Genomic DNA, 24,017 nt, shown 5'->3' with positions numbered 1-24,017 from the left:
CATACTCACTCACTCTGGGAATCAAAAAGAAGAAGAAGAAAAAAAATTAGAGATTAAAAAAAAAATAAAAATAAAAGAGTACTTTTAACACCGACCGACAGCGAACCGAAAGCTCAACTGACGTCTCCCTCTCTCCCACTGACGTCTTCTTCTCTCCCACCAGATGTAACAACTTCCTTCCTCTTGATGGACCCCTAAATATTTTTGGAACTGTGGCAAATTTGGCCAGGAATATTTTCTAGTCAGGTCGAACAAAATAATCAACATGCCCCAAGAATATTCAAATTTTGAATTTTTCCCTTATGATTTTGGACCACCCTAATATATATATATATATATATATATATATATATATATATATATATATATATATATATATATATACATATGCAAAATGTTTGTTTGTTTGTTTGTGACCCTACTCCTCTGAGCTCCTTAGGTAAATCGCCACAATACTTTATGGGATCACATTATTTACCACGGTGCACCTAAACAGGGATTTTAAACAGTCTGTTTCTTTCAATTCATATATAATTTATGAATTCATAATTTTGAAAGCCTCTCAAGCTCATCAAGGAACTTATGCATAGATTCCATGAAGGACATCATAAGATGAGTCAAATTACTTCAATGAGTAAACTTGCACTCTTTCAAAGTAAACACGGTGCAGGGCTAAGACTAATCTTGGCTGTATTGTTGAAAGTGTACTGTATACAAAAAAATTTCCTTCATTTTATTTGCAGGCATTGTTATCAGAAAGAAGTGAAAACACCATGAAAGCAATTTTGCTGAACCTCTGCTTGGCCTTGCTTGCAACATGTATCATCTCGGGTAAGAAAAACCTTTTTCTTTCAGAATAATAAATATCTCTATGAGCATAATCAGTGATGGTACTTGGGTTTCAGGCATGTTTTAAGACTGTATTGTAAAGTAAGCTTTAGGGGCCTTCAAAATGTTCTCAGGACAAGATGCTCACAACAGTCCAAGAAACTGCAATGTATGTAACGTTGTGGGAATGCCTTCCCTTGGTTAACATAATGTGGTATAGGAGGGCCTTGCCATTCGTGGGTTTCCATTCATGGATTCCCTATATCGTGATGAATTTTTTGAGGCAAGGTTTGCAGATTGCGGTCAATGCGCTCGAATAATCGTGGGTTGGTGAACTATTTTCCTCATTAACGTGGGTTGTTAACACAATAACCCCTTCAAACACTCCGACGTCATCATCACCATCATCTCCACCAAGTCTTCTTGATCTTCTCCATCATCAACATCGTCATCGCATTATTGGATCAGGTTTATAATCATTATTATTGAAGGTAAGTTTCATGTTCTTAAGAACTTGTTGCGAATTCGCGCCCGCTGGCGTGCGGACAGCCACGTAACTCGGATCGCAGCACGTCGCCCACCGGACAGACAATTCAGTCGTGACCCTCCGGGAACTATCTAGTCAGTCACGGGTGGGCCTTTCGACCTCACCACAATCGTGCCAATCGGCCACCCGCGCGGGATAGGGTTGTTCGCCAAACTCGACCTACCTAAGTACCCACGCGGATGCTAAACCGGGCGATCGTACCTCGCCGCAGGTCGACTCCGGACACGAGCCGCTTGGGTGGCCCGTTCCGTACTATCGGGATAACCGAGCGGTATTATCGTCGACCTCGACGTTCAGATTATTTACCGGGCGTTTTTCACCCACTACGAACCCTTTACGTGAAGCAAGGTGGAGATTCAATTAGGAAAAGACGAAGTGAAACGGGAAAACAGTTCACACAATGCACATTTATTTCCCGGCACACCTCGGAGAGCACGAATATACACCCATACAGTCAAAATGCACATATAGCAATTAAAACAAAAAAAGCAACAACGACGCAGAGTTAATACCGACTAAGCGCACACACGGCAACATTTATACAGCTTTACTTTACAGACGGCACCAACACACATTTACACAAAAGCAAAGAAAAGAAGCCACCCTCATAGACAACGGGGCAGACAGGCCTGTAGGCCAAATGTGCGCGTGACCTGGAGGAGCGGCCAGGTCTGCGAGACCGGGGGGGTCCTACCCGCATCCTCGTGACGCGTTGGCGGGCGAGCCGCAAATGTGGCCGCGCGGCTGTGCCCCGACTCCGTGCTCCTTGGCGGGTTTCGTTGGCATGACGTTTGGAGTGGGGTGGGAACGGGGCCTCCTTTTGCACGATCTCAGCGCGGAGGAAAGGGGGAATTGTTGATGCCCTGGGGGAGGAGAATGGCTGGCTGGCTTGGGTCCCACGATGAGCGATCCGACACCGCGAACTCGTCGCCGACCGCCGTCCTTATGGCCTCGGACCCGAGCTCCCTCGCTTGCAGTTCCACCACTCTCACTCGCCCGACTCTCCCTGCAACTTTTCTCCGCGACTCCAGAACCCAACTCACTTCATTCGCCTTGCGGTCGCCTTCTTACAGGCTGGCAGGAGCAGCTAATATGCAAATATTCGGATCAGAATGACCTCGGGGGTGGAGCCACGCTCGTGCATTGGTCGGAGGAAATGGGGGCGTGAATCTCCCCTGATGCTAGAATTTGCATATATCGACTTCACACACATGCGCATGGAGGGGGGGGGGGGACAAGCCGCCCCACGCTCGCTAATTGGACGGAGGAAAAGTGGGCGTGTGGTGTTTTTGATCCGAATTTTCCCTCGGAAAGGCCGCTATTTGCGCTCGCGGCTCGGTGCGCTCGGCACCAAACGCCAAACGGGCCCGAGACCGCCCAATGTTCAGCGTCCACAGGTGGTGCGGGAATGTCCGTAGAAGGAGAGAGGTGAAGGTGGTAGAGGGTTATCGGTGGTGGTTTGATGGTTATGGTGCTGTTTGGAAATGGCGGTGATGCGATGATGTGGGAGCGTAGATTGTGGCGGTGGCGTGGTTGTTGTGTAATGGCGGTTGAGACGTGGTTGGTTCAAAATAAAGATAGAACAGAAAAACGCCTGACTCGAAGCGTCGCAGCCCGGATGCATCACATAAATTCCCTCTATAAAACGGGTTTGGGCTCACTACACATGTACTTAGAGATATCTCACCTATGGGCCCTTCATGGTGTAATGCGAATTTCCACAGCCGTAACACTACCCTCTCCCCTTTTTACAGACTCGTCCCGAGTCGTCAAATTTTCGTGTGCCATCATGTGTAGTTCTCCCCTAGTACGTTTTACCTTTGGATCCCTGAGTGCGACATTCATGGTATTCGTGTCCCCAAAATATATCACCTGAGGGCTGAGTAACTAACTAAACAAACCCACTCATACGGACGACTTAAATAAAATTGCCGGCGCTAGACAGACATGCCGGGGGCGCACTCATATGTACAGTACATCTTAACCTTAACTTACAAATTTTACACTAAACCATGGCCCAGGATCAATGGACTCTGCAATGAGAAAGCAGTTCGCAGGGAGCCAGGCTGCTCGCATGCAGTCTCTGGCTCATGCAATGCAGGTGACGGGGAACGTGGCCGGCTGCTCACACGCAGTCCAAGGCCTCCCCCTTTTAAAATGAACACAGTGAACCACAACGGTGCATGGGCTGCACAAACGCAGTCTCCTGATGCGGCTGCCTGCAGAACACTGAACGGGCACCGACGCAAGCAACAAAACGGTGCACAGGCTGCTCAATGCAGTCCCGTGGTGCAGATGGATGGATGGATGAACGCAAACAAACAACGGTGCATGGGCTGCTGGTGCAGTCCCGTGTTGCAGTGCCATCATGGGAGTCCCTACAAATTTGCGTGAGGATCCTGGCACACATGGCAATGAACAGGGTGGGGGGATGCAGAACAGAACGGGGCAGAAGGCATGGCATGGCATGGCAAAGGCAGCAGGCAAACACAGCCTGCAGAACAAGGCTGTTTCAGGCAACACAGCCAGCAGATGATCCGACCGGCACAGGCCTCGCAGCAAAACACAGCCAGCCGATGAAGTTGGCCAGCCTTTGCCTTTCAGTGGAGGGAATGCGGTGGTGCTGGCCACTCAGAAGGTGGGCTCGGGCCTACCTACCCATCTCCCTCCCACCTATCGCCTTTGCCTGTCATTGAACATACCCACTCCCTTAATTTGTAAAAACCCAATTTAGCCCCAACTAATTTTTTTTTTTTTCATCTTTCTTTACTCCCTTCGAGAATTCATCCCCTAACCCCCTTTACTGTCCTTGTTTGGCTAACCTATCATCCCCTCGCCTACTCCCAGCCCCTACGTTCCCTTCCCAGAGGGGAATAAGGGAGAGCTAGTGTCCTGCGTCTAGGCCCAACTCAAGCCTCAGGATGGCTTCCTCAGACTTCAGCGATCGAATCCAAAGTGGGTCCAGCGGCCCACAACGAGCGTGAAGGGATGGATGGTGCGGAGGGGTACACTTCCTATCTACCCGAACCATTTAACTGTTAAACTACCCCGGGGCTTCCAACAAGCACCTCTCGCTTAAACTATTGGTTCTATCAACCCATATTCCCGTCGCCTGTGTTTGTCCTCACAATTTAGGGCCTCGCCCCCCCCCCCATTTTCTCTCCGTGCCCTCACACGGTTTCATGGCTGGGACGCATGGCTCCCTTGGCAGGCACTACCCTCTGCCGATTCCCCAACGATGGCACCCCCGGGTACTACACTGCCTCCGAGCCTACCAGCTCCCTAAACACCGGGGAGTGCCCTCTCTGGCAACTCCCCTGAAATGCTCACGTGGCAGGCTGGCTTCCTGGGCCCCTTTCCGAGGGTCACCCGTGCCCACAACACTGCCCACGCGGCTAACGGTGTCCCGGGCCCCCGCATCATGCGGGCGCACCTGTGCCCACTACGCTATCCCACCCCCCCCATGGGCCCTTGGCCTACCATGGCCAACTAGCCTGGTGCCCGGGGTACCCACTCAGCGATACTCACCTTTTGCAGCCACGCTCCCAGCCCGTTAACAGGGCTCCTGCACCCCTCCAAAACAGGTTCGAGCCTACACTCCCACCAATAGCAAAACGACCTCCATTTTTCAATTTAACTAACCCCCTAACTCACTCTACACTGACCCCGGGGTCCCTTGGGCGGGAGTCACTCCTCCCCCCAATCACTCGTCGCACGCTGCATTCCCCATTCGCTCCATACACACAGACCCGCTGGCCTCACTCACTCATCACGTACTCACCTCACAACTTTTCAACACGCACATCGCTGAACTCTACCATCCTTCTAACTACCTCCCCTTACTAACTCGTGCTCCGACGTCGTCCCTTATACTATAGCACGTTCCATTTAACCTACGTAGCTAAGCTACGTCCCCTCTACACATCCAAAGTCTGTCACTGTCCTCTAAATAATTTCCATCTCCCATCCTAAGTCTGCCTACAATCCCTCTACCTAATCTATTCCATGGGCCCCATGAGGACTTACCCCTGCCCCATGGAGCTGGTCTAGCTAAGCTAACCCTTCCCCCTAACTCGTTCCATCCTGTGCCCAGGCCAGGGGATCTTCCACCCCTGCCCAGGGATCCTGTTCACCCGAAAGCGAGGCTTGCTGTTTTTTTTTGTTTGTTTGTTTGTTTTTAATTGTGCAGCACCAGCGCGGCAACTCGTAACCTGCGCACCAGCATGGCAATTCGCAGCCACGCTCCTTTGGCGTGACGTCATGGCAGCTGTTCGCGTCCCTCGTCCCTCTTGGACGGTACCATCCGGCAGGGATTCACCCTCCTGCCGGATTCCAACCATACACACAGTCATGACATCACCCGGCGCATTAAAAAAACACAAGCCTCACGTCTCGAGGGGTTCCCCATGCGATAACATTTTTCTCTGCCCGTTGGAGCTTAACACACCCGCCCGCGTGCAGAACCCATCCGATCCAAATCCATAATCCTGCCTAAACTTTGTCCGTCGCGGGATCGGCAACATTCACCGCGCTCGTTTCCGGACCGGATTTCTCTCCCGCAAGCGAGCACGTGGCGGCCTCGTGCATTGCACAGCACGGACCGTGCGCTCGCCGCTGGGTGAACCCGGCGCGGTTCCCATTGAAACTGCAGCCGCTACCCGGCTTTTGTCCCTCTGTCGCCGTTGTCTCCGTCGCACTCTCGCGCTCAAGCTCCATTCCATCACACTCACCCCGGGAGACGCGGCTGCGTGCTCCCACATGCCGACCGTCATCTCCCTCACATACCGCTCTCTTACACACACTGTCCTCCTTACACTCGCACGCGGTACCTCATCTACACACGGCGTGCTGGGAAGCACGCACCTCGGCACACTTGCCACCACACCACTCGCACACGGGGGTGCACTCACACCTTGCACCACACACACCGGGACAACCACACTGGGGATTTGTGCCACCCTAAGGGTTTCCGGGGCCTCTACACCCCCCAAGCTCGGCGTGCACCCGTTCGCAGCAGTCGCCCCCTCAACTCTGCCTGGCACAACCGAACCCACCTGGTCGTGATCAGCTTCGAGGGAGAATAGCGTCCCCTCTGTTCCCGAAGGAGGCCATCCAGCTGCTCACACCGGGCCTCCAAACAGTCCGCCAGCTCCCCCTCATGGTCCTCCACTACCTCAATGTGTGTGTGCTCATCCCCAACCCCGTCCTTATCGTGCAGTCTCGTCTCTATTTTTCCTGTCTCCCACGTATCTATACATTTTCTCTCCTTGTTCCTTATTTCTGTCCATCTGAGTCGTTCTTCCTCTCTGAGCCCCATTAACTGTTCGTTCTCCCTCCGGAGTTTTTTGATCTCCGTGGACTCAAATTTTGCTCTTCCCTCGAGCTGGTTAATTTCAAACTCGTATAGTTTTTGTTTTCTCTCCCACTTTTTCTCATGCTTCTCAGCCTCCGATCTCATAGTTTCTTTCAATTGGCTTAGTTCTTTTTCCTGTTTCGTTCGTTGTTCGTTCATTATCTCTGCATACCTCAACCTTGCTTTCTTTTTCAATTGTTCTTATCTTTCTTTTTTAATTTCTTTCACCCCCTGTCCCTCATTCTCCAATGTCATCGTTTCTTTCAATTGGTTGATTTCTTTCTCCTGTTTCAGTCATTGCTCTTCCATTATCTCTGCATACCTCAACCTTGCTTTCTTTTTTAATTGTTCCTGTCTTTCTTTTTTTAATTTCTTTCACCCCCTGTCCCTCATTCTCCAACCTCATAGTTTCCTTCAATTGGTTAACCTCAAATTCATGTTCTTGTTGTTTTCTATTCCACAGTTCCTCTCGTTCTTCCTTCTCCAATCTCATTGTCTCCTTCAATCGCCTGATTTCTCCTTCCTGCTTCATTCCTTGCTCCTTCACTTTCTCCTCGTATTCCAACCTATTTTTTTCCTTTTGTCGTTCAGTTTCAAATTCATACTCTTTCAGTTTTCTATTCCACCGTCTCTCTTGTTCCTCATTCTGCAATCTCGTAGTTTCCTTCAATTAGCTGATTTCCTTTTCCTGTCTCATTCCTTGCTCTTTGTGTTTTCTATTCCACTGTTTCTCTTGTTCTTCCTTCTCCAATCTTGTTGTTTCCTTCACTTGGTTGATTTCCTTTTCCTGTTTTATTCCTTTTTCTTTCACTACCCTTTCTTGCATATCATTTTTTTAAATCTGGCCTTGGCTTCTAACTGTTTGATCTGCACAGTGTGGTTCCTTAACGTTTCATTCTCCGTTCTTGTTCTTTCCTCTTTTAACATCCTCAGCTCGTTTTGTAATCCCGTTTCTTTGTTTTGGTGTTTCAGTAACTCAGAATTTCAGTAATCGTGTTTGCCTTCTCTTTCTTCCAACTTTTTTTCCCATTCTTCTTCCATGTGCTTTCTGTCCCGGGAGTTACTAATTCGCTCCTCCTCCATTCTCTCATTCAGCTCACTCGTCTCTTGTTCCCACTTATGGATCCTCAAGTCTATTCCCCTATTTTTCCCTTTAATTCTTCCAGCTGTGTTGACTTCTCCACTTGTTCCTTCTTTAATTGTTTTACTTCCAGCTCGTGTTTCTGCTTTTTCTTTTTATGAGCTCGGTCCTCCATTCTTCCTTTAATTCATCCCAAAGCCCGCCAATGTCCACCTGCCTCACCTGCCATGCCCAAGTGGTTTGAAACGGCTGTTGGGAGCGCTCGCCTCGTGTCGCGCCATTCGCAGCGCCATAAATATCCGCTCGCTCCGTGCTGTGCTGAGGTGCGATCGCGCCACCATTATGAGACTCAGCCTGCCGATAAAGTCCGTGCTCAGGATATGGGGTTGAGCTTCCCCACGGATTAACATTACAAGTGCCGTCCCGGGCCATGGACGGTATTTATACATTTCTACCCCTGGCACCCGCCCACCTTGAGACTCCATCCTGTTTCTCGTAAGGGATTAATTTGGCCTGCTCGTAATTTGGAGGGAATTGGGGGTCACTCCTCTCACCCCTGAACCGATTCCCCGTGAATTTAGCTTGGAGGCGGGAGGGATTCGAATCCCACTCCCAGACACCAGTGTTGCGAATTTGCGCCCGCCAGCGTGCGGACTCGGATCGCGGCACGTCGCCCACCGGCCGGACAATTCAGTCATAACCCTCCGGGAACTATCGCCCGGAGCCAGTCACGGGTGGGCCTTTCGACCTCTCCACAATCGTGCCAATCGGCCACCCGCGTAGGATAGGATTGTGCGCCAAACTTGACCTACCTAAGTACCCACGCGGATGGTAAACTGGGCGATCGTACCTCGCCGCAGGTCAACTCCGGACATGAGCCGCTTGGGCGGCCCGTTCCGTCCTATCGGGATAACCGAGCGGTATTATCGTCGACCTCGACGTTCAGATTATTTACCGGACATTTTGCACCCACTACGAACCCTTTACGTGAAGCAAGGTGGAGATTCAATTAGGAAAAGACAAAGCGAAACGGGAAAACAGTTCACACAATGCACATTTATTTCCCAGCACACGGAGAGCACGTATATACAGCCATACAGTCAAAATGCACATATAGCAATTAAAACAAAAAAAGCAACAACGACGCAGAGTTAATACCGACTACGCGCACACACGGCAACACTTATAGAGCTTTACTTTACAGACGGTGCCAACACACATTTACACAAAAGCAAAGAAAAGAAGCCACCCTCATAGACAACGGGGCAGACAGGCCTGTAGGCCAAATGTGCGCGTGACCTGGAGGAGCGGCCAGGTCCGCGAGACCAGGGGAGTCCTACCCGCGTCCTCGTGACTCGTTGGCGGGCGAGCCGCAAATGTGGCCGCGCGGCTGTGCCCCGACTCCGTGCTCCTTCGCGGGTTTCGTTGGCACGACGTTTGGAGTGGGGTGGGAACGGGGCCCCCTTTTGAACTATCTCATTGCAGGGGAAAGGGCGAATTGTTGATGCCCTGGGGGAGGAGAATGGCTGGCTGGCTTGGGTCCCGCGATTAGCGATCCCACACCGCGACCTCGTCGCCGACCGCCGTCCTTATGGCCTCGGACCCGAGCTCCCTTGCCTGCAGTTCCACCGCTCTCACTCGCCCGACTCTCTCTGCAACTCTTCTCCATGACTCCAGAACCCAACTCACTTCATTCGCCTTGCGCTCGCCTTCTTATAGGCTGGCAGGAGCAGCTAATATGCAAATATTCGCATCAGAATCACCTCGGGGGCGGAACCACTCTCGCCCATTGGTCGGAGGAAACGGGGGCGTGAATCTCCCCTGATTCTAGAATTTGCATATATCGACTTCACACACGTGCCTGGAGGCGGGGCCAAGCCACCCCACGCTCGCTAATTGGACGGAGGAAAAGTGGGCGTGTAGCGTTTTTGATCCGAATTTTCCCTCGGAAAGGCCGCTATTTGCGCTTGCGGCTCGGTGCGCTCGGCACCAAACGCCGAACGGGCCCGAGACAGCCCGACGTTCAGCGTCCACAGATGGTGCCGGAATGGCCGTAGGAGGAGAGAGGTGAGGGTGGTGGAGGGTTCTCGGTGGTGGTTTGATGGTTATGGTGCCGTTTGGGAATGGCGGTGATGCGATGATGTGGGAGCGTAGATTGTGGCGGTAGCGTGGTTGTTGTGTGATGGCGGTTGAGACGTGGTTGGTTCAAAATAAAGATAGAACAGAAAAACGCCTGACTCAAAGCATCGCAGCCCAGATGCATCACATAAATTCCCTCTATACAACGGGTTTGGGCTAACTGCACATGTACTTAGAGATATCTCACCTATGGGCCCTTCATGGTGTAATGCGAATTTCCATAGCCGTAACAAACTCTTTTGTTCATGAAAATAAATAGCACAAAACAATGCACAAGCATGTTAATTTAGGGTCCAGTTTGGCAAACAGGAGGAAAGTTTTAAAGCTGAAGTCCATAACCATATTTTCCCCATTTCCCCTTAAGTTTGTGTATCGCAGATTTGCGGTTCATGGGACATGCCTCGCGTCACTGCACCCCTCATTCGCCGGGGGAAATCTGTCGTCTCCCCGTGATTGGTCGGGGGGCGTGTCGGGGCATCTCGATCCCCCGCCCCCCGAAGATACTCTGCTTCTCTTGGAGCTCACTCTGTGCCAATTGGCTGAAAAGCGGAAAACGCACTCGCACCCTTCCAATTGGCCGAAGCGTGGAGTCAGAACTTAGGTGACCGAGGGAACTCCGCCCACATGCGTGTTCGACACGCCATCGTGCGGGGAATGGTCCATAGTGTTGTTACAGTGCGGCGACATCGCGCTGTTATATAATTGGCTATTCTGTCCTGTGTCTTCTGTCACACTTATTGTTGGGTGTGATGTGGGCGGAGATTGCCCGGTGGATTGTGGGCGGAGATTGCCGGGTGTATTGTGGGCGGGGTTAATGTGGAAGAGTGACGTTTTTTGTGCTGAATCCTTTTCTGTGTGATGCCAGAAGTTGATTTTCTGAGCAGGAAGTGATATTCTTCCTGTTCCGTTAGTTGTTGACGCGCAGCGTTGTAACTCTCGTTCTTCATTGTTTTTCACCAGAAGTGTTTTTAAAACGTCTTGTGGAGGTGATGTTACCGTTACGTAGCCAGGACGATCGGACGAAGCATGTGATGTCTTTTCGGAGAAAAGCTTATGCGGTACTGTTACGAATCTGGAAGCTTACTGCATTCAACATTCAGGTCCCCATATCTCAGATGTTTTGATAAGTAAATGTGGATAGAAAGCTCCCTTTCCCTTGTTTAGTGGGTAATTAAATGTACATGCGCTGCGAAGTTATTTTATACACGATTTTTACATTTACATCAACGATAACAACAACACTGCTCGAGGAATTGTCCTCGCTGTTAGCTCGCTCACGAAGCATTTCGTTCTGGCCTGGCGCCAAATGAGAGAATGCGTCATTTTGCGGCCAATGGACGACGAGCGGATCAGAGCCGGGGCGGTCCTTTGCAAGAAGGCGGAACGCAACGAGGGGAGATGCAGAGCATGGGGTTGAATCTGCAGGCGAGCATGAAGGGCATAATGGCGGCAACACGTGGCGGAGCGACCGAATCGACCAGAGGGAGTGCAAATTGTGTCGGGCCCGCAATGGAGACGGGTAAGGTCGGGATGACGAGAGACGCCACCACAATTGATCGGGAGACATATAGGACGAGACACGAGGGGACAACGGAAACATTAAAAGAGGTGACGGAAACAGAGAAATTAACAGAGACAAAAGGGATGACGGAAAAATTAGGAGACACGAGAGGAGTCAGAAATACAAAGGGAGATGCAGGAAGCAAAAGAGACGAATGAATTAAATGAAGTAAAAGTCTGAAGACGACGATGGTTCACGAGTGGTATTTCACGATGTAGATTGTTTCAGAAGTCAAGGATGAGACAATGTGATAATGCTTGACAAAGTTATAAAAATGATCAACATGATGTGGTACGAGTGACGGGTTATTAGCTGCAAAATGTCAAACCCGGTTTCGTTCAACAACTTTCAAAATTTGACCTTTGCATAACCTTTAAAGGTCACAAAGCAATGTTGTGGATATTAAAATAAGGAAACAGGATACGTGCTATAGCTTATTGGAGTTAGTTCGTCGAAGAAGGTCGAAAACCCGGTTTGATTCCCACAACTTTGAAAATTTGACCTTTGTGAACTTTAAAGGTCAAGGATTATGACCTTTGGTGCAAAACTTCCTCTGGAACATTCGAGGAACAATATAACGTCATACAGGCTTTATGGCATTTCGCACTCCTCGGATTATCCATACTTTGATGAAATCAGCGTAAAAACAAACTTGAAGGGGGCGCCACGGGCAAGGTGTTCGGGACAGAGCAAAATGGTTTCAAGACTTTCCGTGGGGAATGCCCTCAAGATTATGCATAAAAATATTGTCATCCTAACTCTCAAAGTTTTGGCGGTCGTATGATTTTTACGTCAAAATTCGCAATTTTCGAAGTTCGTGACCTTGTGGCCTTGACCTTGGGACGAAAATGGAAAATCGAGCTCCGCGGGGCTATGCAGGTGCCAACGGGCTAACCAAATACTGAAACCCCAGCCAGATTCGACAAACCCCTCGGAGAAGAAATTTTTTTACGTCAAAATTCGCAATTTTCTAAGTTTGTGACCTTGTAACCTTGACATCGGGATGAAAAATCGAGCTCCGTGGGGCTATGCAGGTGCCATGGGGCGAACCAAATACCAAAACCCCTGTCAGATTTGACAAATCCCCTAGGAGAAGATGCAAATTGAAATCGGGTACCCCCTAAAAACACATGTTTTTGGGCGTGGCTCCGCCCATAATAGGCGTAGCACGCCCATTCTCAGGAAAACACAACTAGATCATGATATAAACCTCCCACCCAATTTTTATCACGATCGGATCAAAACCCATGGAGCTATGCTCGGGACAGACAGACAGACAGACAGACAAGCCGGTAGGCGGACATGTGTAGTCGCCTACCCAATAGAACCTGATGCGATGGGCCAGTTCGATGGGAATGACCTGAGGATTAAGCACAATAAAATTCATCAATCGAGCTTCAAGGGTTAATGCTGCAGTTTCTTTTTTCGTTAAAATACCCCCACATTTAGAGGTTTTTCGGCCATTGCTAGGCAATAGAGGGGTCCATAGCAACGGTTCTTTCTCACACATAACTACGACATACCATGAACCTACCATACCAGTTTCATGTATATCTGACTCAGTCTCTGAGATATAACGAACTTCGTTTTTTTTATTGTTTTCGACCAGATAAAATTCAAAGTCTATCTTCTCCGACAGTTTTCATAGGATCCGGCTGGAAATTTTTGACAATATGGCTGAATGTCCTGCCCACAGTCGCTCATGGCCCGATTTTTGATTTTCGAAAAAATTAATTTTGTACGATTTTTAAAAAAAAAATTTCAAAGTCCCTTTGCTTGGCAACGGTGGTGTCCATAGCAACGGTTCTCATTTGCACACAGCAAGATCATGGTATGAACCTACCAACCAAGTTTCATCGAAATCGCCATTGTATTAACTGAAATCACCATTTTAATTACTGATAATAAGGATCAAACAAATCTCAAAAAAAATTTTTAAATATATATATATATATATATATATATATATATATATATATATATATATATATATATATATATATATATATATATATATATATATATATTTCGACTGGATCGACTTCCCAACATATCGACGGAAAAACTGATAACGGAAAAACAAATTTCAAAATTAAAAAAAAAAAAATTCAAAATTTTTTCGATTGGATCGACTACCCAACATATCGACGGAAATACTGATAATAAGGATAGAACAAATTTAAATTTTTTTTGAGAATTTTTTTTTTTCGACGAGATCGACTACCCAAAAAATTTTTTTTTCGACGACCCGACAGACAGACAGACAGACAGACAGACAGACACACAACAATAACGAATATAGTGGTCACTTTTTTTTGTGAACCAAAAAGATGAGCACGCACAGAGTTAGAAGGGGACAATGGGGTTGAGCAGGTGGAATGTTTCGTGACCCAGTGCGAGCATCAGGATAGCCTCCTTAAGGAACAGAGGGAGAAAATACGCTCTCTCGAAGCAGATCGCGACGAGGTGAGTCCGATTGGGCCGAATGAGGTCGAGTGGATGAGTGCTGTGAACGGGTACACGCGGAACTTGGGGGGTATGGAATCCCCAGGATTTCTTGTGGTGACACGATTCCCCACTGTGATTGCCCCGGAGTGTGTGGTGGAGTGGGTGAGTGGTGCAAGTGTGTCAAAAGGTGTGCAGAATGCGAGTGACATGGCGTGCGTGAGTGCGTGCATGGATTTGAAACGTGGGTGGATTCAGACCATACCAGAATGGTGAGACAGCCTTCTACGCCGTGTAAAGTTATTTTGGTTATCGTGCCGGTCCCGCGAGACGCCGCGTACGAGGCCCGTTCAGCATTTCGCGAACGGCCCTCGCGCACACGACTACGTGCGGGAACATCCCGCGTTTCGAAAGAGACCGTCGCGCGGACGGTTAAAATGTAGGTGAGGGTTGTTTGAATTCGGCAAGCAATGGGGTCCCCATGCGAGCGCGTGCGAGGCATCATGTGCTGTGCGCCACGTGTTCCGTTCGTGGAATGCGCGGAGCGAGCCCCCGGGACGACACTCTTGGGTGGGCCTGCACGACAAGTCGTGCAGGTTCTGTCGGCGAGTGACATCACCGGGGATTTCCCAGCGAGAGTTGCGGGTGAGCTGCACACGTTGGATCGCGTGGGGAATCCCTCGAAAGCGAGTGCTGTTTGTGATGCGCAGGGCGACGACAACGCTGCACGTATCGGCCGACTGAAGGGACAAACGGGTAAGCTGTCGACCGCCGCCTTGGCGGTACAAGAAAAAGAAAATAAAAAAAGCCTCGCTCCAAGTACACAGCCCGGTGTTTGGGCATAGGAGCAATCGCTTAGCGGGATGGGTTTAGCTTGGATAGACCGGCCTCATGGGGGCATGAGCCGTCCTCCCTGGGGCCTGTGGACTAGTTCGTGGGAATTTCGGTTAGATTTAGAATGGAAAATGGATTTTGGGAGACATGGAATGTGTAGTGGGGATGTTGATTAGCTACGTGCAGTTAAAAGGAACGTGCATTACAATGAGGGATGACGAGGAAGCACGAGATAGTGAGGGGAACAGAGTTAGAGTGTGATGTAAGAAATGAAATAAAAAAGGAAAGAATGTGTACAATGAGTGAATGTGGGACAGCGGGCCCAAGTGTGAGTGGAGTGAATGGGGAATGCATGGTGCGAATGAATGAATGGGGGGAGGAGTGATTCCCACCCAAGTGACCCCGGGGTCAGTGTAATGTGAATTAGTGGGTTAGTTAAATTTACCAAATGGATGTCGTTCTGTTAGTGGTGTATGAAGGCACGAAACCCATTTGGAGGGGTGCAGGAGTCCATGGACTGGCTGGGAGCGTGGCTGTTGAAAGGTGAGTATCGAGTAGAGGGCACCCCGGGCACTGGACAGTCAGCCAGACCAGGCCAAGGGTCCAAGGGACCGGGATAGTGTAGTGGGCATGGCAACGCTTGGAAAGTGACCCATAGCGCCAAAATGCCACGTGGGCATCGGAGGGGTGGAATGCCGGGAAGGGAAACCCCCCGCGTACATAAGGAGTAGGTAAGCTCGGAGGCAGCCTCAGGGCCCGGGGGTGCCATGCCATGCCAAAAATTAATAAGTGTTCGGCAGAGGGGAAATCCCTGCCAAGTGAGCCACGCTGCCCAGCCACGAAATTGTGCAAAAGCACGAGTGAAAATTTGCGGGCAAGGCCCAAATTTATATGGGACACCAACACAGGCGACCGGAATCATGGTTTTTAGAACCAATAGTTTAAAGTGACAGGCGTTTTGAAAAGCCCCGAGGTCGTTTAAAGTTAATGAATGCTACGATAGTTAGGAAATGTACCCCCTCGCACCATCCATTCCTTTGCTCTCTGTTGGCCGCGAGACCCACCTTGGAGAAGATCGCTGAACTCTGTGGGAGGCAATTCTGAGGCTTTGTTGGGCCTCGAGGCAGGACTCCAGCCCCTTCCTTATTCCCCTCAAAAAAAGGATTTTTAGGGGTTGGGAGTCGGCTAGGTTGACAGGATAGGTTTGCCGGACAAAGACAGAAAGGGGGTTAGGGAGACTAAATTATAATTTATAATAATAAAAAGGGACTAAATTTTGTTGTTTTTTTGTTGCAAATTAAGGGAATGGGTATGGACAGAGACAGGCAAAGGCGATAGGTTGAGGGGAGACAGTAGGGAAGGTCCGAGCCCGTTTTCGGAGTGGCCGGCACCACTGCACTCCTTCCACACAACCTCACGGACTAGACCAGAGGCCGGCCAGCTTCACATACCGGCCTGCTTGTGCTGCATCGCCTGGTCCGCATCTGCCTTTCCATGCCTTTGTTTGCCTGCCTCTGCCATAACCCCATGCCTGCTACCCTTATTTGCATTGCCCCTGTCACCATCACCATGTGTGCCAGGACCACCATCTTCAGTGTGTTTTGCAAGGACTGCCCTGAAGGCAGCCACACCACAAAGACTGCGTTTGTGAAGCCCATGCATCCATTATCTTGCTGTGTTCTGCACCAATGACTTTGCAATGACTTTTTCCCACAGATGACAGGTCCTGGGCCATGGTTAGTGTAAATATTAGTTAAGATTGTAAATAAGTTTGACCCACCTGTTGTGTGTCGTTGCGCCGGCAATTGTAGTGAAGTCGTCTGTGTGAGTCTGTTAGTTTAGTTACGGAGCGCACAAGGTTATTTATTTTTGGGACATGTATGAAAAAATGTTGCACTTTGGGATCCAAAGGTAAAATGTACTTGGGGAAAACTTACACATGCCGGTCACACACAAATTTGACAACTCCGGACGAGTCGGTAAAAAGGGGAGGGGGTAGTGTTACGAATCTGGAAGCTTACTGCATTCAACGCTCTCTCGCTCTCTCGCTCTCTCGCTCTCTCGCTCTCTCTTTCTCGCTCTCTCTCTCTCTCAACGACTTGAGTTCACAATCATCACAAATAATTGTGTGTGTGTGTGTGTGTGTGTGTGTGTGTTAACAATTGCAAATTAATGAAGTTATGGACACACACAACCATTATTCAAAGAAAGATGTAGGGATGGTTTCACATGATATTCTCTTGTGACCATCCCTTCCTTCTTTACATTATTTTTGGCAAACCATCCTTACATCCTTTTACATTTTGAACAAAACGTTTTGTACCCTCACTGAAGGATTCAGAGAGGGTATTGCATTTGGGTCTGTTTGTCTGTCTGATTGTTTGCCCGCACAGAACTTTCGTGTTTTTCTCCACAACTGCTTGTCAGATTGAGACGAAATTTTCATCATTGGTGCGACTACTCATGTAGAATGTTTTAATGATAATTATGACGTCACAGGTCACGTGGTGTGGCAGCCATATTGGAAAAACTTTGGACGTCTATCTCCGAAACCACACCAAATAAATAATTTAAACTTGGCACATAGCAAGTACTCCTCATGGGGAATGAATGTGATTTTTTATGACATCATAGGTGCCCTCATTATGATGTCATAATTGCATATGTAGAATGCCACATCCAATCAGTATAAACATTTTTTAACGTCATCTCGGGATAAAATGGTCCACAGAAAAAAAAAATTCATGACTTAATCGGTCATGTGATTTGGCAGCCATATTGTTTTTCTTAAAAAATCTTCTCTGAAGTGGCTGAACAGATTGAGGTGAAACTTTGCACAAATGACTGCCTGTCCAGGAGGAACAAGAGGTTCACACATATGATGTCATTGGTCACATGGTTTGGCAGCCATATTGGATTTACTATAAAACCTATAAAAAATACACCACTCAAAAGAAGTCCTGGCGAGGGTTTGCAATCTCTGATTGTTCTTTTTCTTGTTATTCCTTGTATATATTAGTGCGAGTAAGTGATGACAGAGTCTTTGTTGTTATTTCCATTAACAGCCTGGTGTCAAGGTGAAGCAGATATGGGTAAGTATAATGGTGTTTTTTCCCCTATCTTTATACATGTTAAGAGGCCATCAGTTTGTCCCAGGAATGACCCAGTTTGTCCCAAGAGGCTTTTTGTTTATCTTATTCATTTTTTACAGGAAGCCAAATTGTAAATCCTATTTATTAGCAAGAGTAAATTCAAGTTTTTCTATTGCAATTATGGGGAAATACTTTAAAATATTAATTGTCAATAACTAAAAGCAGTCATGCCGAATAATTTCCAAAGAGATTCCGATTTAATCAATAACGATAAAAAGAAAATGCGGCAATAACCAATAAAAATTAGTGATGGCAATGATGTGTTAGTGATGTTTGTAATGCACTCAGAATAATTCTTCTGCAGTCATACCGAATAGCAAAAGCAATAATCCAAACCCATTTGACATCCGAGTTAATGTTCTATCAAAAATATTTTGTACACACAGTCGAGGCTTGTGGAGGAGCTAGAACATAGAATGGATGAGGATGTAACAGGAAAAAAAGGAACACTAGAAAGTGAGGGGGAAACAAGCAACATGAGGATTGAGGGATAAAATAGCGGGAGACGTGGGAAAATAAGGGATGTGGGGAAAGAATGAGGGTGAGCGGACGACACGGGGTGAACAAGATGGATACAGAAGCAAACTCTCAGGAAGGAAAAATGGAAATTTTGAAAGAGGTGAGCTTGGGGGGAGGTTAACATGGGGAGAAAAGATCATGGTTGTGGATTTGAGATGGTGGTGAACAGCTTTCTTGAAAACTTGAAGAGAAGATTGTGATTGAAGAGACTGCAGAAGTTGGTTCCACAGGTGCAAAAGGGGGAGGAAATCAATGGAACCTCTCTCCCACCAAATTTTGCTTCTGTTACCTTGTTATCCACACCCTGTAATCTCCTCTACCCATCAACCTTTCCCATGCATCCATTGTTGTCTGTCTCCGTTTATTTCCCTCCTCGACTATTTTTTCTCTTTTTTTTTTCTGGGCATTGCCCCCTTCCCTTTCTGTTGTTCCTTTTGTTTTGTTGCATCCTGATCAGTTGTGTTTTTCTACCTTTTCCATGACCCTTGCCTCTGGAAAAAAAAGAGTGGATGTGACAGTTTGCCAGACTCATTTCAGAGAGACATGGTGAGTGTGTGAGATTCTTCAGGATTGAGATATACCATGTATTTGACAAACTTGTGATTCTATCAAGGTCTGCAGAGAGGGAAGAGGCTGCTGCCTGCCTATCTTAGAGATGAGGGATGTTACACAGAGGGTGGAGTCATCAGCAAAGAGATAAAGACGACTTTCCAGAGAGCCAGAGAGATGGTTGATGAAGATTAGGAATAGAACTGGGCCCTGGAACACAGCCTTTGGGGCACTCTGACCTTGACAGGGAGAGGAGATGAAAGGATTCCGTTGAGTGTCACACGTTGGTGACAATAATAGAGGAAATCAGGAAGCCATGCGAGGAGTTGGCCTTTGATGTCATGAGCAGAGAGTTTGGAGATCAAGGTGGGATGCCAGACTGTGTTGAAAGCTCGAGATGTCTAGAGAGACGGCCCTGAACTCATGTCTGACATTGAGGGCTTCCATCCATTATTGGGAGAGCCGAAGCAGCATGTGCAAAGTAGAGTGACCTAGTCTGAATCCAAATTGTTGATCTGAGATTAGTCCATTGGAGAAAAGGAAGGATTTCATATCAACTGCAATGATAGATTAAATGACCTTCCTGATGACTGGAAGTAAACTGATATGACTATAATTAGGGGGATCTGTTTTTGCACCTTGTTTATGTAATATAATGATGTTGGCTTGACTTCCTCGCAGATGAAAGACTATCTCGGGTAAACGATAAGGTGAAGAAAGCAGAAAGAGGATGTGCAAGAGCAGCAGAGTAGGTTTTTAGGGCACATGCACTGATGCTGTCTGGTCCAGTTGCAGAATCAGAGATGAGGGTTGCCAGAAACTTCACCATGAAAATGAGTCCAGGAGCAGTTGGGTGCAACTGAGAAGGGTGGGTACATGGAGCGAGGGGCTGGAGACACAAGATTTGGAAGCAAACAGAAGGTCTTCTCACGAGCGGAGTCGGCTGTGGTGCCATTTCAAGTGATAGAAAGTATTGGGGGGAGCATACACCAGAGACAGACTTAACAAGGCCCCACCAGGTCTTAGAGGAGGGAGGTGCATTTGAAAGTTCATTCTTCAGGTTGGACAGATGTTGTGTTCTGGCCCGAATGAGAGTGGACACACACTTGCTGTGGGCTTTTTGGAATGCACTGAGATGGCCGGGGGTCGGATTTGCCTTCCAGGAAGAAAAGGCAAGTTGTTTCAGAGCAACTGCTTCACAACAGGATTCAGTGTACCATGGGTGGGAGGATGGGTATGGCAACCTTTGCGTATGATATAATTGGACATTTTCTGCAACAATACTACCACATAGTATGAATAACAGGTTGTTCAACTATTATGGCAGTGCCATGTGGAGGGATAGCTTTGTCTCATACTGCAAGTATAATGGAAAGCTATTCCTTACTGTAGTTAGTTTGCATATGTGTCTCTCCTTTCAACATGATGTTGTTTTTCTTGGTTAATGATCAGTCTCAGATGCCTAAGTGTTGTCAGCACAGTATAACGTGTGGCATCAAATGGCTCAGAAACCCTGATGCCTTCACAAAAGGAAATGTTATTTACACACACACACACACACACACACACACACACACACACACACACACACACACACACACACGTAAGCAAATGAATGGTTTTCTGACTGCATGGATCATCATCTGGGCGCCTTTCATCCTCGAGGTTTCGATCCTTTCAGCCCAAGACCTCTCCAAATGGCAGATCCACAACCTTGGTCATGGATCCACATCAGTAAATTACCTACATCAGTAGATGTCCAACCTCAGTTACATCCATGCAGACAGTCAACCCATCAATGCAACATCACTCATCAGACTCTACTCGGAGGATTTAATGTATAATCACGTAGTTACAATTGCCATCACACATTCTATTATATGATAATACATGAAATCATGCACATCTTACCTTAAATATAACATGTCCACCAACAAACATGACCATCCCACTCAACTCTGGATTAAACTGTTGTTCAAATATTCAAACGGTTATGTATAAACGGATTTTTGCCGGCTTTCTTGTTTCCGAGCAACCACTGAAATGGGTTTAAATTGTTTCCGTTAAAAAAAAAGTATTTATATAAATATCTCGTTAATAATATTCTTTACTATTCATATTGTATTTCACTAATTCTATTTGGTGTTGTTTTATGATCTTAAATAAAACTTGTTTTAATCTGCTAACTGGAGCTCCCTGTGTTGTCATACGTCTGACTAGCTGTTTTAATCCCAACAAGTTCAGTGCTGTGTGTGTTGCTCTCATGGTCCTAATTATTTCACCTGCAACGGTACCATAGAATAGCTTCTTAGGAATGTTGCTGTTTAAGAAAGGAATTCGTACAATGTGGAATGGAAAAGCATCTCGTTTATCAAATAATTTGGGGTGAAATTTATTATTATTGATATCGATTTGGAATTCCAAAAAGCAAACTGAAGTGTGAGTTTGGTTCTCCTTTTTTAAATTCGAGTTCTTTTGGACATATATCATCACGAAGCTGATCAAATACAAATCGCACGCACACACACACACACACCTAAATCTTTTTTGTGACCCTCCAAGGACAAAGAGAGCGTGTGCGGAGGGAGATGCCAAACTGGAGCTACTGGACATCTGACTTCTGGGGTTGGGTGGCTCAAATGCGAGAACTCGGAGTTCGGCAGCCAATTCGGGATTTGGCGCGTATTTTCTGGGCACACTTTCCTATTGCCACTTCTCTTGGCTATGATGCTTCCCCTGACAATGAATGATTACTTCAATAGGATAAGGAAACATGAGAGAACTTGTGATTTCTTTCTGCATATTTTTGTGTATTCTTTCCGGTCATTCTTTCTTTACTTTTAAAAAAGAGCAAGCTTGTGTTGGCGTTTTGCCATGACATCCCAGTTTCAAATCCATATACTTTTGATTTTTCCATTGCCTATGACTAATAGTAAATCATGTAAAAGTACACTATCTTCTTATGCCTTTGTCTATAATGCTAGATATGTACAAGCTATTCCTGAAATATAATTGGGATCTCAAGGAGATGGGGATGGGCCAGGCATCCGCTTGGGGGATGGCCAGATGGAGGCTCCTGGAGTACCGGCGGAAAGTGGACACAGCAACATGCTGGTCCAGCGCATGCTCCCATACCTGACTTGACCTTCCTTGAGCATAAGGTTACCATGATAGCTTAGAGGTATACACATTCACCTCTGAACTGTTTAGCCTGGGTTTGAATCCTGGCCCAGTATAAACTGCCATCCTTGTGTTTCACAGACATGGCGATACACCAATGACTGTCCTGTCATTGGAAAGATGTTAATCCAAGGGACCCATCCATCAGCATTAGTAGTTGGTGGATGTTAAAGATCCCATGGTGTCTTTCAGGAGGAGTAGGTTAGTTATTGCACGTACTTTGAATAAATTTCCAAATCTCCTGCAAATCAACTGGCTGGTTCTTGAAAAACCTGGGTCCAAAATGTTCCCTGATGGACCCCACAAGAAGGTTGGATTAATTGAGGCCATGAAAGGAGTCGTCGTCATTGTAGTTTTCCACAAGCCTTGATATAATTTGATGTACCCTGTTCTTTACAGAGCATTGGTGCTGCTGAAGCAGTTTCTTAGAAAGGGTTATACAAGGTGGTTTACTATTGCCTCCCCAGCATTGCCTGTCCATGCTCTCTCCTTTTAAATGCAGAAACAAGGAAGCAGCACGTACCATTTTTTAAGTCTTTGGTATGACTCGGCTGGGGTTCAAACCACCGTCCTCCCAGACTCAGAGCGGGTACTCTAACCATTACAACACCAAGTCTGGTATCCAGGAACCTTAGTCACGAAAAATGAGTATCTCGTGGTATACTAGTACCCCAGGAAATTTATAATTTGCTGTTCTGATCTGCAGACACTGCATCAAGAGCAATGCTGTGTTTGAGTGATGATACAACCACCAGATACGCATTTGATAGAGGTAGATACATAGAGCTTTTTTTCACTCTTTGTTTTGAAACATTCACCCCTCGTAATAGAGATAAATTTCAGTTATCGCACCCCCCCCCCCAATGAAAAACTTTTTGTCTTTTGATGACTTTTTTTTAAAACTGGAGACATGTTTGATTCCAGCATACTCTTCTTATTATTCGCTTTGAAATCCAGCTTGTGCATGATGTATTAAAAGCTGATATACAAACAGTAGAAAGTTTTGACATCCTTCTTTACCAAAGTATCTGAAATCGCATCATCACTCCCTCGTTGAATTACCTTCTATTTCCGATATTAAACGTGCTTTTTCGATCTTTATTTTTATGGACTGTAGACTTTTCCTTTTGAGGTATTATTTCACATTTTAACGTGTGTGTATCAATTATATAAAGTCTGTTAAATCACATGCACAATACAAGTAGCTTGAGAGCCCTTTTTCTTACTCATGCAGTTAAAATTTGAAACCATTTTGGATAAATATTAATTTCTTCAAAAAAAAATTGCCATTTATTTCACTTTAAGTTCCACATTTGTGTTTCCTATAGCAAAGAACCGACTATAAATCAGGCGTCTGTTTGTCTCTGTTTTGCTTCTAGGCCCTCCTGAACCGCTGGACGGAATCAGTTGAAAACTGATGGTTGTACTTAGGGTGTGTGCAGGAAAGCTTTTTGGGGGTAAAACAAAAAAAGAACAAGTTTTGGGGGTTCAGGGTGGGGTGAAATCCAATTCTCTCTCAGCCCATGCGTGGGAATAGCAAAGCAGAACAAAAGCAACCGGCTGAACCAATTGCTTTCAAATCTCGCGTAAACGTCCCCATGTATGTTGTGCTCTCATTACCTTTAAAATGGAATTAAACCGTCCAGTAGTTTTATTTTTATTTGCTAAACACCTACAAAAATGTTGTCATAAGGTGGGTGTGCTCCAGGCCAGGTCAAGTGTGGGAGCATGTGCCAGAGCAACATGTCGCTGCTTCCACTTTCTGATGGTACTCCAGGGGCCTCTGTCTGGCCATCACCCAGGCAGATGCCTGGCCCATCCCCATCTCC

The 24,017-nt window shown here is 47.0% G+C and overlaps 1 protein-coding gene across 3 annotated transcripts in view; it reads left to right on the top strand.

The window, feature by feature from the left end:
• OTOS (otospiralin) overlaps positions 1-23,193 on the top strand; it is an 80,345-nt gene extending 57,152 nt beyond the window's left edge. For all 3 annotated transcript variants that reach the window (XM_085888029.1, XM_085888031.1, XM_085888030.1), the window contains 3 exons: positions 744-831; positions 17,854-17,880; positions 21,571-23,193. In XM_085888029.1, coding sequence (XP_085744155.1) covers positions 744-831; positions 17,854-17,880; positions 21,571-21,758 — 303 coding nt within the window. In that variant the 3' untranslated portion in view covers positions 21,759-23,193. The remainder of the gene's footprint in view (positions 1-743; positions 832-17,853; positions 17,881-21,570) is intronic.
• The last annotated feature ends 824 nt before the right edge of the window (positions 23,194-24,017 follow it).

This window comes from Eptatretus burgeri, chromosome 7, assembly GCF_056783735.1.
Source record: "Eptatretus burgeri isolate ZD-2024b chromosome 7, Ebu_testis_v1, whole genome shotgun sequence".
NCBI classification, from domain to species: domain Eukaryota; kingdom Metazoa; phylum Chordata; class Myxini; order Myxiniformes; family Myxinidae; genus Eptatretus; species Eptatretus burgeri.
Note: the sequence above shows the minus strand (reverse complement) of the source record. Positions and strands in the feature narration are given on the sequence as shown.